This window comes from Poecilia mexicana, unplaced genomic scaffold (assembly GCF_051168715.1).
Source record: "Poecilia mexicana isolate PSO_F unplaced genomic scaffold, ASM5116871v1 scaffold_21, whole genome shotgun sequence".
Taxonomy (NCBI): Eukaryota; Metazoa; Chordata; class Actinopteri; order Cyprinodontiformes; family Poeciliidae; genus Poecilia; species Poecilia mexicana.
The window spans coordinates 22525585-22541489 of record NW_028263390.1 but is presented as its reverse complement, the minus strand read 5'-3'; the positions used below and the strand labels follow the sequence as shown (position 1 = coordinate 22541489).

General features: G+C 39.5%; 1 protein-coding gene and 1 long non-coding RNA gene across 4 annotated transcripts; one reads left to right on the top strand and one right to left on the bottom strand.

Annotated features, from left to right (window-relative positions):
- Window positions 1-1739: 1739 nt before the first annotated feature.
- LOC106903767 (neuromedin-B receptor) lies at window positions 1740-7207 on the top strand. The gene is made up of 2 exons (XM_088001995.1): window positions 1740-1994; window positions 4552-7207. The coding sequence occupies exons 1-2, from the start codon at window positions 1756-1758 to the stop codon at window positions 4712-4714; spliced, it is 402 nt and encodes a 133-aa protein (XP_087858121.1). The 5' UTR covers window positions 1740-1755; the 3' UTR covers window positions 4715-7207.
- On the bottom strand, window positions 4101-15635 carry LOC106903770 (uncharacterized). Of its 3 annotated transcripts, XR_001414743.2 has the most exons (5): window positions 15544-15635; window positions 13010-13097; window positions 12686-12777; window positions 10480-10590; window positions 4101-4729 (listed from the first exon to the last, which is right to left on the bottom strand). It is a non-coding gene; the product is annotated as an uncharacterized LOC106903770 (long non-coding RNA). The 3 variants fall into 3 exon arrangements; XR_001414742.2 differs by lacking the exon at window positions 12686-12777; XR_001414744.2 differs by lacking the exons at window positions 12686-12777; window positions 15544-15635 and adding an exon at window positions 14184-14229.
- Window positions 15636-15905: the final 270 nt, after the last annotated feature.

Below are 15905 nucleotides of genomic sequence, written 5' to 3'. Positions count from 1 at the left end.
AACTGTGTGGTGGAGAGGGTGCAGCTTGTTGGCCAAAACAGCTTCTTCAACGTTCTCCTCTCCAGGAGGAGAACGTTGCAGGACTTTCTATTTACTCAGTTATTGACCTTCTTAGGTCACTTGGATTTTATTCAGGGGTAAAAAAGTAAAGGGGTCTGAATAGAAATGCAGGCCACACCTGTTGGAGTTTTATTTTTTGTGCTTTAAAATAATGATTAACTTTTTGTAGCTAATTCACATAAATCCTAATAAAATGCCAAATGGAAAACGGGCTGTGAATTTCCATGTTTTTCCGTTTTCTTGTAAGAATATCTGGGTGATTAAACCAAACAGATGTTGATCATCTAATTATGATTTATTGGTAATTTCTATTGAGTGTTTTCTACACTTGAGTTTAGATTTAAATCATTTCAAAACCAAATCATTTCATTATATCCTGATAAAGTGAAGTGAAAGTTAAAGCTGGAATGATGAAGGTTTCCCTTTGAAGTTACATTTTCGTACAGCAATAAAAGGCGATAAACAAATGCAGATGTAATAAATAAAGTTTCTCCCAGCTTGCCGGTCTCTGAGAAACTCAGGAAGGAAAGCAGCAGAAAGTGTCCCGAAGCTCTGAGAGGATCCTCACCTCCTCATCAGCAGAGTTTTGCTTCAACTCAACATTTTCTTACATAAATTATGATTTACTTCCTGTAAGGAACAGGGCCGGTGAGGTGAACTAACAGCTGCTGCTGAATGTATTTAATTACAGCATATTTAGTGAGAAAAATCCACTCCAGCTAAAGCTAATCCTGTGTTCAGTTGGCTCCAGTAATCCTCTTACAGCGCGTAAATGACTTTGTGATCATGTTGGTTCAGGTGAGCCACCAGAGACTCGGATCAGAACAAACAGGTGAGAACCTGACAGACTCAACATCTGAACTCTGATTGGCTGTGGATTTGCTTACATCACATCGTCTTGGTTCAGTTGGAAATTTTAGAAAAAGACGGAGGATGCATGACACCAGAAATGTTCAGTGAATCAAAATAATTTTAAGATATTCAGTTTTGTTGACGTCCAAATGATTGGAGGAAGTCAAAGGTATGACACTGAACCAAAGCACAGCAGTCAGACCAGGTCCTATCACGGTTCTGCTCACGTAACGTCGGATTTTAAATAAGAATTCATCACTTCAAAGGATGTTTGCCTCCAGAATCCACATCCAGCAGAAGGAAGCTGTTCCTCTGGGTTCTCATGTTCCTCCTGAAGCCTGAAGTTCACAGGGAAATGCTGTGAGAAAACACAGCTGACATGTTTTGCATGTCCACATGCACAGACGTCTGACTGGCATGAAGTCTGTTGGATGACTGAAGGCGGCTTCTTTCATGCTGAGTCCTCTCAAAGGGCTGCGATGTCAGCCTGACTCCTCTGGATCTGAAACTGTCCGTTTCTGTTTATTAGTTTCATCATCGGACGTTCAGAGCCGCGTTCTGTTCACCGATCCTGCAGGGACTCCTGGAAGGGAGTTGTTTATATTCTTTCATCAGAAAAGTGATTTCTTTCTAAGTGTTCCAGCCAGATTTTATTTTCTTCTGTCTTCCTTTCTCTCTGAACGCTGTATTTGAGGATTGTTGTTTCCTGATTGGTGCGTCTCAGTCCATGGTGATGTCATCTCAGCTGCACAGACTTTGTGGTTCCTTGGTTGTGAGAGTTAAAGCTGTGGTTAAAAATAATTTGTCAAACATCTGAGCAGAGGTGTGCGTCTGCTCTTTCAGATGGAGACGAGGAAGCGCCTGGCCAAGATCGTGCTGGTTTTCGTGGGCCTGTTCGCCTTGTGCTGGTTCCCCAACCACGTGCTCTACATGTACCGCTCCTTCCACTACCACCAGATGGATCTGTCGCTGGCCCACCTCGTCATCACGCTGGTGGCCAGAGTCCTCAGCTTCTCCTCCTCCTGCGTCAACCCGTTCGCCCTCTACCTGCTCAGCGAGAGCTTCCGCCGGCACTTCAACAGGTCAGAGGCATGGCAGCGTCACGAAGCAGCTTCAGACGGACCCGATGCACATAACTCACATTTTCCATGTTTCTGTACTTCTGTTTGGGTCTCTGCTTATAAAAACAGCCTAAACACTTAGAAAAAAACATCCAGCAGTTCTTTGGCAATAAGTCAATTGGTGTCTGGAAAACTTTCTGACTGTGATGTCACAAATCAACAGGAAGTGTTACCTAGCAACCCCAGCAAAGCCCAACCTGTTACCTTGCAAGACAAGCTGAGCTCCAGCACGTTTGGTCAGCTGGTTTTACTGCTGCATGTGTTGTACAATGGCTGCTGGAAAAGACAAGTGTTTTGTTGTTGATTTGCCATCCAGAAGCCAGTTGCTCTATTCTTGTTGGTTGTGCAGGAGGCTACACTTCTGCTTTTCAAAGATGTGCGGTTGTAAAACTGTGCGTCTGTTTTCAGCCATTTTCATTTGCGAGTGTAAACACTGAGTTGGGGGCGTGGCCAGCAGCTGCTTAATTGGATTTAAGGTGACAGAGTCCTGAAACAGTTCATTCTGAACAGAGTTCACAGTAGGAAGAACTGAGGAGACTGAAAACTCCTGATTCAAGAATGATTATAAATGCAATGATCATGTTTCACACAGATTATAGATCTATCCCAACCTGTTCAAGACGAGGCTGATCATTTCCTGCTCTGCCACATCCTCACAGCTGCTTTGTTGGACTCAGACCTGGTTACTATGGAGATCACTGGAGTGCAGGTGACTCCTTGTCATGTCCAACGTGATGACTTGAGTTTTGTGATCTGGTGCAAACCCCAGTCATCAAAGATGTCTGTTTAAAACCAGTCAGTCCTGAAAATGCGACCTCGAGTCCAGACATTTATCTAAATTTAACAAAGATGTGTACACTGTGGTCAGCTACGAGAAGGTTGTTAGGTTCAAATGTTCATCAGTAAGCACTAAGGGGTGCAAAGTGTGCCAAAAAACCCTGAACCATCAGACCACCACCTGCCCATTCTCTGACAAATTTCAGGCTGTTCATGAAAATGTCAGTAAATCTTCAGCTTCTGAAATATCCAGCCAACAGACTTTTATTAACAACCACGACACGTTCAAAGTCCGTTAAACAGCCTTTCTTCCAGGTTCTGATGCCCGATTTGAATTTCAGCAGCTTCTCCACCATTCGAAGACCTAAATCTGTGATTGGATGGGAAAGCGCCCGATGATTGTATTTCACACCTTTTTTTTCCTCAGGATCAATATTTGAAGTCTCTAATCAACGTTCTGCTCCACATGCATTCAGATTGATTCAACCGTTTGATTTAGAAGGGAAATTATGTTACGGTGGGTCACCGTCCAGAGCAGTGCTGCTGAAAGCATGCTGCATTAGCTGTGCGTGGTTTTCTACCTACACATCGTAAATCCGCCCGACATGTTTGCAGCAGCAGGTGAAAACAGCCTCAGCTCTGCCTCCGATAGGCTGAATGTTCTCCATGCACACACCAACTTAAATCGTAATTTTCAGACTAATCAAAAGTTTTCAGAAGGCTGAATATTTGTGAAATTCGGAGCATTCAAGGCGAGGACCAGAAGGCCGGTGCCTCATTTTTCTTAGTGAATCGACTCCCTCACATGGGAAATGAAGTAATCATGGCCCATGTGCTTCCTCTGAGTGCTCCCGCTAACGCCACACATCCTGACTGTTATTATTTCGTTTCCTGCTGTGCGACTGCTGCTGAAAGGCACTGAGACCTGAGGACAGACGCTACGTTATGTTTTAGATACAGAACATCTCAGAAAATTAAGATGATCCCTGATCACAAGCAGAACAAAGTTCAGATTCTACACCTGAGAATTTATGTAAGATTCAAGTCTGTTAAATATCCGTTTAACTTCATCCTGTGGAGAAAGAATTTAAGGTAAACATCTCAAAACTTTTCTGTTTTCATAAAAATATCGCTACATAACTATTGTACAAGTTTTTCCATTGATAAAAAACCCAAACTCAGAGCCGTGTTCCTCCAACATGGCTGACCTTTGACCCATTTAGGATTTGTTTGATCTCTCGTCTTAATTTCTGCATTGTTTTTTTCTTTGGTATTTTCAGTCAAACCACCTTGTTTTCTAACAGTGTTGTTTTATTTTGTCTCTGCATGTTTGACAAAAAGTTATTGGGGCGAAAACAGAGAGAGAAGGTGAGGAAAGGAAACTGCACTTCATCAATAACAGTTTTCACCCCTTCAAAATAAAAGCATGAACATAAATGTGTAGTTGAAGAATTTTTTCAGTCAATAACCAAACAATTACAGCCAAGTAAGTTTTGAATCTATCTGGAAAAATTAATTGTGAACTATTAAAAGTTAGCAGAAGACATAGCTGATAAATTAGCTCTGCTTTTAGCGCATTAGCTTGTCCACCACTGCCATCATACATGCAAAATCAACAAATAGGAATTAAAAATAATCTTTCATTCATTCTCAGAAGTTAATACAGAAACTTTACTTCAGAGGTGAAACGTATCTCTGGCTCTGGACAGCGGGTTGACCGACTGTTGTTCTTCCTCCCCAGCCAGCTGCGGTGCGGTCGAGGTCCCCGTCCTGAACGCCAGCCCAGCTACATGCACAGCACCTCTCACATCCACCTCACATCCATCAAGAAGACCACGCCCACTGCCGTCATTGTGGCTCCGGCAGCAAACGGGAACTCCACCACTCAGGAAGTGGCTCTGTGAAGTTTCCAGGATCCTCTGCAGAGAGACGATAATCATGTTTGAGAGAAACTCTGGGAAAAAACCCAGAAAAAAAAAAAACAAACTTCTCACATGTTGCACCAGCTGGATGATTCACAGCATCAGTATAAATCATGACCATCATAAACAACCCAAACAAGAAGTGCCTCTTTGGAACAAAAAAGAGCAGAAACATCCTGAGAATGTGCTACAACGCTCCACATTTCAGAACAACTGAGGCTGTAGAAACAGGCATCAACACGTCCAGTCTGAAGCTTTGGAGACGGTTCGTCTGGTAAAAACTTCAGGCAGTGGTTGCACAGACATGCAACCACTGCATGTCTATGAATGCAGAGGTTCATAGACATCCAAAGGCGTTGGGTAGAGTGGTTGAATCTGGAAACATCTGCAAACTCCTGTTATCTTTGGAGGTACGAAGGCAGTTTTTCTGTTCAGCTCAACGGGACGCTTTGCAACCCAAAACTGAAAATTAAACTGCATGTGGCTCTGCTAAGGAGGCACTGTGCAGATAAACAGGCACTATTCTACCAGGTGGTGCTCAGGTAATGAAGTCAGTACCGAGACAGTTTGGTTATGTATGTGGTACCTGCAGAAGAGTCGCTACCAGACCTCTCCCTTCGTTTAATGTGCAGAATGGACTCGCATTTCAAGTAAAATGTTGTAAAAAAGTAAAAATAATTTGGTCTTTTATTGAACGCCACTCACAGTGAAAACCAGACCTATAATTAGAGTTTGAGTGTGGAAAACATCTCAATTTGACAACATACTGTTTTAACAAAATCACTTTTGCATCTCTGGCTGTCATCATAAACTCCTCCAGTAAAATAAATGTGAGTGAAACATTTTTATTCGTAGCTGTGTTGATCAAGTGTCTGAAAGCTTCTAATTACAAATCTACAAATTTATGTTTCCTTGATGTACAAAGATGATGTGACAGAGAAACCAAAAACACCATCAAGCAAAACGGAAAAGACAAAATAAACACGCCATCCAAGTCAGAAAGGTTTGTGTCGACCTGTGTTCCTCTTGTCACCGTGGAGACGGAACGGCAGGTAGAAACATCACCAACTCTGACTGGAGTCTCAACGTTTCCCTAACAACCATTAGGTGCCATAACAAGTGGTCGTTTTGGAGGAAAGCCAGAAAAAAACTAAGCTTATTTCATCCTACCATCACAAACGTAGTCATTGTGATGGTAGATTGTTATTCTACTGGGACTTTAGCTGCAAATGTTGCTTTGCTCAGATCAGACTAAGAGTTTCTGGTGTGTGATAAAGATGAATCACTTCATGTCTCCTGAGTAAGGAAGAGGATCTGTGATGCTGAGGTGAACCAGGACATCGACACAAAAAATGGATCCTCGTTGGATCTAAACCATGTGGCCAGGTCATCATAGGAATGCTTCACTAAATTAGCCTTCTTCTTCTATGGTTATCTCATCTAAAACCTGCAGAAGAGCTGAAATAGAAGGTTTCCATGGGAACCAGGACTCAGAGACTGACTGCTGTTTAATTACTGCGCCGGTGGCAAAAAGGAGCGACGCAAAGTGTTAACAGCAATAACTGATGATTTTGTTTAAAAGCTATTTATTCTCATGTTATTTTCCACAATTAAAGGCTGGATTTAGAGAAAAACAATTATATTTTAATGGTCAATATTCAATTACTGAGAAAAAAAAACAATTCTTCATGATGCCACAATTATCAGAACATCTTGATAATGTCTGAACTTTGGAGGTTTAAATGATTTAATTATTTTAAGAATAATATGATCAATATGTGAGTTTGATAAGAACACAGTGGTTTCCCTGAAACCAGCAAACATCGTTAGTGTTGAAAAGAAAAACCTCTGCAGGCTCAGGAAGTGATTATTTGGAATTAATTAACCGAAAGTGAGCTGAACACAATCCCCGTTTTCCCTCTGCAGCCTGTAATTAGTGTCTAATTGCATTACAGGAATGCCTTTTTATTAAAGAGCTGTGAAGTAAACAATTTCAGAAATGAGGACTCAGTCAAACTGTGTTTAATTAAATGGGATGATATACTTCCAGGAGTCACGTTTGGAGTTTTCAGCTCATCCTGCTGCTGGTATTTATGTCCATCTGGTTGCTGCGGGTTGGGCGGTTACCGGCCCAGCATGCCCTGCTTCCTGTGGGGCTTTAAAGACGCTGACAGACGGAGAGGAAAGGGATGCCTTGTGGGGAGATTCCTGCTGATTGCCTGGACTAACAGAACCCACTGGTCACCATCATCATCACCATCATCATCATCATCGCTTTGTGTTGGTGCTTCAGCCTCAGAGGGGATGATCTGTGCTTTATTTTTATGAAAATATCCACAATTTGCTCTTCTTTACGCCATGTTCTGATATTTTCCCTTCTTTCAAATGCTTGATGTGTTTTTTATGTATTTCGCATGCTTCTTGTTTTTCTGCTTTGCTCTGTAATAAATGTCCCTGTGAAGGCAAGTGATCACACACCGTTTGGTCTCTGCTTGATGGAAATCGCTGAATAAAGGTTTAGTCAGTGAAAGTGCTGGTCGTTACTTCCAGCTTCTTTAAAAACAGTAATGCTGGTGGAGCTGAAAGAACAGAAATTATCCCAAAAAGCCCAAAGACTTTGTTCTGATCAAAAGCAGGGAAAATATTCGGTGAAAATCCAGTTATTTTCACTCCGATTATTACCAGCAGTTCAGGTTGTAAAAGTCAAAGCGTCTCAAATCAAACCGTTTGGGGCTGAAAAGTCAATGCAGCTTGATTTTACGTTTTGGTTCTTAGTTGCTTGACAGCTTATCGATTTGCTGTTTGAGCTTCTGAGTTTCTCAGCGTATTATTGAAGGATGAATAGATCGCACATCCCTCCGACTGCCACAGGCATGCCTGAAGAGAAGCCAGCAGATTTATGATTCTGATTTATAACTGAGAAATACATGGAGGACTTTCAAATTTGTTGCCATTTCTGAACTTTGCAAAACCTATGAATTCTGTGAATTAATGAGAAGTGAAAATCCTCTCCTCTTGGTTTAATCTGTCGTTTCTTATGCATCAGTTCACTGCAGAAATAATCTTAGGGGTCCAAAAGAGTTTCTGGCACAAAGTCACCGACTCCCGTCTGTCCATCCTCTTCTTACATCCTGTCCTCAGACATCGTCCTGCTCTGATGCCGACAAACCAAACCAGCTGCAAAAGTTAAATTCCCAAAACTGAATGGCTTCCTCTCCACGACGACTCCGAGTCAAGAAGAACTAAAACTACTGCTGCAGTCCAGCCTGAACTGGAGATGAGTTCATACAAATAATCCAAACTATTTTTGCCTTTGTTGTCCAGAACAATATCATCTAAAGTAACTCATTTAAATTGGAGCAGATTAATGTCTCGTGAGTCCAGCTGAAGGACTTTTACATGAGTGTTGCTCCCTCTAAGCATCTGCATCATCTCACTAGGTTAAAAATATTCTGCTGAATCAAACCGTTAACTTCCTCTGCTCTCTGGCCTTAAGATCTGCTCTGTTCACTTTTGGCACGAAGGAGAAACGTCTTTGTCCACTGTGGTCATGGTTGCTGCACAGTCAAAGACATGGCTTGAATAACAATTAAAGTCACATCCTGGCGGCTGCGTTGATGGATATATCTGCCATCAGAGGGGTTAATAACACGGCCCTGCAGGGAAAACATTACCTCTGTGCTCAGCTGAATTTCAAACCTGAAGGACCCTTAACATTTTGTCATTCAGTCCCGTCTACGTGACTTTAGAGTAAGATTTATCCGGCTGTGATGAAACACTGACGTTTGTTCTACTTCACATTAAGTTTAATGTAAATGTTGCATCAGTTCAAGGTAACAGCTGAACAGTCCCAACATCAGGAAGCTTACATCGTTGTGTTGATGATTATCAAACACTAATAACTGCTTATTGCTCACTGAGTCAGAAGGTTATGAAAGTGATGCTGACATCAGAATATTACAAAACAATTTGACACATATATATTTTCTACAACTGAGCAGAAAGCAGCTGCCATCAGTAGCTTTAGTTAGTTATGCTTCATCAACAGCAAGATTTTAAAACCGTCAGAACCTGAGAAACGACAAACAGGACATGGATGGTGGAGCTCCTGTCTGCAGCTCTACAGCTTCTTACAGAAGAAACGGCTTTTATGTGGGATCCTGATCTTTTAGTCATGATTCATATTCATGCTGCATGAGAAAATGTGAGGTTTATAATGTAGTCAGTCTACAAACAAGTGCAGTTTGGTTCCAGATTTGGTGTGTTGGAGGTTTGGGGTCTGAGGCTGTGCTGCCTACATGGTACAGAGACCTCAGGGGAGGAAAGGGAGACGGGAACGTTGGATTAGATTTGCTGTTGGTCTAAAACAACAAGAAGCTTTAGAGATGATCCCTCACATACTGGAGGAGGTTCATTCTGGTCAGTGCGAAGGAAGTCATCATAATCTGAAGCATAAATCAATATATTTTCAGCAACGCCACACTTTATCTCATCACATGCAGCTGGGTGTTGATATTTTACTGAGATGAGTTAAAGTCACGTCTCATCTGCTCAGCTGTTAACAAAGAGACAAGAACTCAAATGTGATCATTTACTTCTAAACATGTTTATGTTAATCACCAAAACTTTACAAGATTCTGAAATGTCTTAAAGAAATGATTTTCTTTTAAAAGCAGCCAGGAAACAACAACCCAGACGAAAACTGTAATGAAGTGAAATGAAGGGGTAGTTCAAAGTAATCAAGCATCCGCATGGAGAGATGAAAATGGCATCAATGAGGGGTGAAGAGAAGATGATTACAGTAATTAAGACAAGCAATTATAAAGACAGAAACAGTAAAAAACAGCAGAGAAGATGGATCTATGTAGGAGAGCAGATCTCCTCCAGTCGGCGTTTAAACAGTGAGGGGAGCTGCTGCTGCACCTTTCTAAACTAATGTCTGGTCCAGGTGGATTCCTGAGAGCTTTGAAAACAATACGGCTCCATCTGACTGGACTGAAGCCTCCACAGAAGGAGATAAATCCACATTTAATCCCTGAGATTATTTCATTTCTAACAGCGAAGACAGAATAAAGAATCAGCTTTTCTCTGGTGACTAATATCGCACACTGGCCACTCAAACACAGCACATGCAGACGGCTGCAGAGCCCCAAGCAACAAATATCTTACATGAAATGTGGTCATTTATTTCTTGAGTTTAGTTTATTTTTTTCTAGATGTCTGTTCCGTCTGCTCCTCGGTTTGTTTTCTCTCCTTCTCTCCCTCAGTCTGCCTTCGGCTCTCTACTCACAGCTGCACCTGGTTTCTAATCCATTCTCTGGTAATCTGGCTCCCAGTATTTAACATCTTCTTCTTCACTTCTTCTGGATGATTTCTTTGGTTATTCATGTTCCCTGTCTCCTCTGATGCTGCTGCCTTCTCGTCCTGTCCCCTGTGATTTCCTTCCTGTAGCTATCAGGTGTTCCTTACACCTTGTAGTCACCAACTTCCTGCCTCTAAATTGGGTTCAGATAATTAAAACCTGACAAATTCTTCACTAACAATCTCAGTTTTAATATTTTATTCCTTTAGAGCTCCCCTCTACTCATATGTTCATTTGTGTATTTTCTAATAATTTAATTAGTAAAATACTATGATTTCTCAAAACACAAACTGGGAACAGAAGTTTGGATAAACTCTGACTTTAATTCAAACGACATAAATCAAAGTTATACACACACCACTGCAGACACCTTGTTTTGATTTACCTCATCATCATCATCATCAATAAGTTTCTGGCTGATCAACGTTTTTGGGAAGGTTTCCTGCACAGCATCATTTTCCTTCAGAACAGGCAGTTTGGGTCAGATGGGTAAAACCTGAACACACAATAAAACAGGTTTGTTAAGCTTTGGGAATGTTCTGACCTCAGCTCTGTTGACCATTATGGGTTCTACTAATTGTCCCATAGACTGGTCAAATGTCCAGCTGGCCTGACGCCAGATTCCTGTTGATGCTGCTGACGGTGAGTGATCAGGGTCCAAATTCCTCTCTCTGTTCGACCTCATTTCTCAAGTCTGTGACCTTTTTGACCTCTCCAGACAGGAAATTATTGTTTAGTAAAGCTAATCTTCCAGCTCCTGAATGAAGCCATCATGCCTCAGTGGCATCACTTTGCAACATAAACCATGTCTGAGATGAATCCAGTCATTCTGCCTGCAGTTTCCATCCAACATGACAGCAGATTTCACAGAGACGACTTTATGTTGGTTATTATTCCTGATGGCAGAACGATTGGATACGGGATAAAAATAAAAAAATAAAATAAAAAAAAGTTTAAAATAAAAAAATAAAAACGACGTTTCCATCCAGCAAAATGAAACTGAGCGTTTGGTTTTCTCCAGGCGTAGCGCTGAGTCCTGATGCACATGTTGGGTTTCACATGAACAGAGAGAATTACTGAGATGGAAACTTTACGAATCAAACTAAAGCTGCTGTAATCAATTTAAAGAGGAGCGGCTGTTACCTACAACCAGAGCAGCAAAACGTCAAAACCTCTGATTTCATACAGAACCTGATATTGATTGTGATCAATAAGTCCATACATTTGATTAGCAACACCTGGATGCTACTTTCCAGAGCTTCATCTGTCTGAGGCTTTATCAGTGCAGAAAAAATACCTGGAGATTTAAAAAAAACTTAAGATTAATTAAGTTTTGTGATCTTTGGAGCTTTTCTCAATTTTTTTATGTGAATAACTGGTTATAAATTAATGTGATAATCTAATTAATTAAAAAAGGACTTTACTAATGAATAACAGTGTCTGATTATTATCCAACTTTGTGAAACTAATGAAATATTTACACATCATCATGTTTACCTCCAAGGAGTTTCCACTAATATATCATTTTTATAAAGTTCATTGAAAAAACTAATTAAAAACTAATTTTTCTGTACTGTAGGTGGACGGCATCTCGGAGATATTTTATGTATATATTTATGTTATTTAAATTGCTCTTAGTCTTCAACATAAAAACATAAATAAAAACTTTTTGACCTCAACAAGAGAGAAAATTAATTACAAAGTAAAGATTTTATAAAGCGTGAAGGGCTCTGTAAATACCCACAAATAACCAATCAAATGTATTGATTGTATTAATGCATATTAAGCTGAATGTGATGTTTTGAACTAATAAAATAAGTAAAATTGCTAGTATTTGTTGATTTTAGCATTTTGTTGGTGGTCATGGTACCTTACTTTTATTTTTAGTTTATTTCAAACATTTTCTCTCATTGAGGCCCATGACCTTATTTACAAGAGAGAAATGTTTTGATAAAATAAAAAGAAATTACATATGCAGTAAATAAGAGATTTGACCCAATTAAATAAGACAACCAGCACCAGCATACAGAAATGAAAACAGAAGAAAGAACCAACCTGTGGCTGACCTGCAGCAGCTGACAGAGCTCATCAGAGAGCAACAAACCGACTGAGGAGGCCGACTGGATTACAGCCACAATATGCAAAGAAGCATCAGAAATACAAGAAAATGAGACAGAAGATGGAATGAAGAGACTGAAGATAAACAGAAGTGAAGGATGGATGGAGATGAAGTGAGTGAGAGTTGAGAGGTTTTGAATATTTTTCCCATTTCTGATATTAATCTGCAACCTTTGCAACCTGAAGAGCCATTTTGCTTAAAAAAAGAGGAGAAAGAGACATTTTATAAATTTAGATACTTCAGAAGTTTTTTCCTAATCTTCAAAGAATTACAATTCTATCTACATTTTTAGGATTTAAAAATAAATATAGAACTAAAATCTTGCAAAAAGAGGATTGATAGTTGTTTTTGTGGGATGGAAAATGATGTAAAATAAAAAAGCAAATTGACTTAAAAAACAAGTGATAAGAAAACCGATCTGAAAGCATATTACTGGTTCTTTAAGTGTTAAATTTTAAATATTCTGCTGTACCTCTGCCGTGAATCAACTGATTTTTTATTTTCCTTTATGTAGCGTCTTAACCAGCTGATCCGATGCCATTGTCTCCTCCGCTGTTAAAAACTCTGGTAGACCAAAGAAAAAAACAAGCAGAAAATGTGAATCTGATGAATGAAATCAGCATAAAAGCTCATCAGTGGGTGGGGGAACTATTTCCTGCCGAGGATTCAGCCTGATCAGATCAGGTTGTGCATCAAATGAAGGATTTAAGAGTCACTGGTTTGAACACAGTTTTCATTACTCGCCTGGAAAAAAGACGTCAGAAGCTTTTATGGAGCTGAATGAATCATAAATCACCTGATCAGCGTCTGAACAGACGATCTGCTCCGTCTTCACCGCTCTTCAGGTCCAAACAGCTTTACGACGCGATTCCTCTTCGTTTTGTCTCCATTATGTCACATTATGCATCACATGAGAGCAGACAGAAAAAGATATTAACCAACAATGTGAGGAAAGCTGTGAATCTGTCCTGAAACGACCGATGTAACTGGAACTGTAAACGGCACAGATACAAAAACAGATCAAAAACTAATACGGAAACATCTTAGTAACAATATTTAAGACAGGAAAATAACTGAATATGGAAAGACAAATTTAACACAAATAAACCAGAAGGAAGTAATGAAAACATGAACTTCCAAGGTTTGTAACACATTCTGCTGTTTCCACTTCATTCAGAAAAGTTTGACTTTATTCTGTAGAGAAAAAGACAATCAGTTACAAAAAACACTTTTTTACGCAACTGGTCCAAATATTACTTTGTAAAAGAGTATCTGTCTGTTTTTCAGTCTCAATGTTTCTGACATCTGAACCGACAGCAGTGAAGCTTTAAATCAAACAGTTTGCAACCAAACTTTACATTATGAGTAAAACTTTCATCCACCTCCATGTGAAGCTGCGTTATGAATATATGTGTGAATCTCTGCTCTTTTGGTAAAAATTCTGCGTTTAATTGCGTGCTTTGAGCAGGAAAGGCAGAATCAAAGTGATTTATTTTTACAAAGAAAGTCAAAAAAATGAACAAGCTTCAGGAATTTCAGCGAGCGAGACGAGAAAATCAAACTCTGCTGAATGAAAAGGTGATTTAACCGATCTAACAAAACCAATAGCACAGGAGGAAATAAATTAATCATTACTTTATTGCCTGTGAGAAAGTCAACAATGTCGAGCATCCTGCCTCGGAATAAAAAATAAAGCTTAGTCTGTAACTCGGATTCATTCAGGCAGCTTCACTCAGAGGAACATTTCTGCAGCCAGAGCAAAAATGACAAAGAGGAGGAGAGTCTGTGCTCCCTGAGCCGTGAACAGTCAGATGGACAGATTTACTGAATGTTGCCAGTTTATTTATTTCTGGTCCCTGAATGCAGAAGGACCAATGAATCGACGATTATTGTCAGAATCAGAGAAAGAATCAGCAGCGTCAGCAAAATGAGAAGAAGGAACGCAAAGAAGAGCTGAGTTCATTTCAAACCTGTTAGAAAAAAGAAATGCTTATCCTCTTCATCATCATCATCATCCTGGCTGCCTGCCTCCTCCTCTATATTCCAGTTTCATTTCCAGATCTGTCCAGATTTACGTTAAGTCAAATAAAATGACCAATAAATTAGTTCTTTTTATTCATTTTTCCCTCAATATTCAACCAGCACCAATAGGGGAGAAGATGAGCTATTTTCATATTTAGGATGATTACATCAAGGTGATCTCAGTTTGGTTGTTAAATTTTGTATCTGAAACTTCCAGGAAACTGCAGAACAGCTGAAACACTGATTTCCTTTAAATCTAAACTAAAAACTGTTTAGATTTGCTTTTAAACTATAAATGAAACACTGAGCAACATATCTGATGTGTATCAATGATTTTGGTGACGGCACTCATCAAAATGTAATGTTTGTTACTGGTTTTCTTTATTTTTGACTGCATGGAGTTTTTATGACTTTTTACTTATGATGTAAAGCTTATAGTTGATGCTACTTTGAGCCCTAAACCACCCTCCACTCCCAAACACACACACACACACACACACACACACACACACACACACACACACACACACACACACACACACACTATCCTTACTGTGCTTCGCTCACCTCCTCCAACCTTAAATTAAAGTAACTCTTTCCCATCTTGGACTTTCTCTTTGTTCTGCACAATTCACCAATAATATCCAATATTTTTTTTCTTGTTACAAATTACAGCTAAACTATTTAGCAGAAAAACAGAAACTGAATGTTTTTATTGGGTCTTGGGAGGCGAACATTAACATTTGGAGAGAAAGCAGCAGAACTGAATCCTTGGCAAGTTGAGACTCCATGAGACGACAAATGGCTCAACTTAGCCCAAAACCAACATTTAGACTTTATTTGAGCCCATAGTTAAAATGATACACTTTAATCTTCAGTTTATGACCTCATGTTGTAACTTATAATTGATATAAAAATGAAACTTAAATATATATTTTATGGTTTAAACACAATACGTATGAAACTTATGACAGATTAAATTCACTAAGAGTGAAAAACGTTTTAAGAAATAAAATCTTACAACTTCACCAATGTGGCTAAGTTTGTATTTATTTACCACTCGTCCCTTAAACATATTTTTGATTTATTTCGTCTTTCTATAGTTAGCTATAATCCTAACTAGCTGTAGTTAGCCATAATGCTAACTATAGAAAATTATAGTTTCTATAGTGGTTTGTATGCTGCATTTCCACCCAGGCATTTGTTTTTTTTATCCTAACAAAACTAAACCATTGGATTAATGTAAATGTTTCTTCTATTATAAGGAAGCTTTTTGGTGAATTACTTCTGTGTTTCTTTCAAACTCACCGCTATTTGTCCTTTACATGCTAATGCCGCAGCAGGTGGGCGGGGCCAGGCAGCACTTCCTGTTTACATCAGCGCTGATGTCACTGACTGCATCACTGGGTACAACCACAAGGAGGGTTTTCCTTTTGTGTTGTACTGTTTATTATCTTTAAAGTAACATTTCAAGTTGTCCTGTATTAAACGTTTTTGTTTGCAAACCTTCAGTTGTGTATTTGAGTTAGTAAATCAGATTAATAACCTTATTCCTGTTTCGCTGTTTGGATTTGTTGTTTGGTTTGACCTTTTCTAACGGTACAGTCTGATAAGATTAGTTTCAAATTCTGTAAAAAATACATTAAAAGTTTGGGCAGTGATGACGTCAA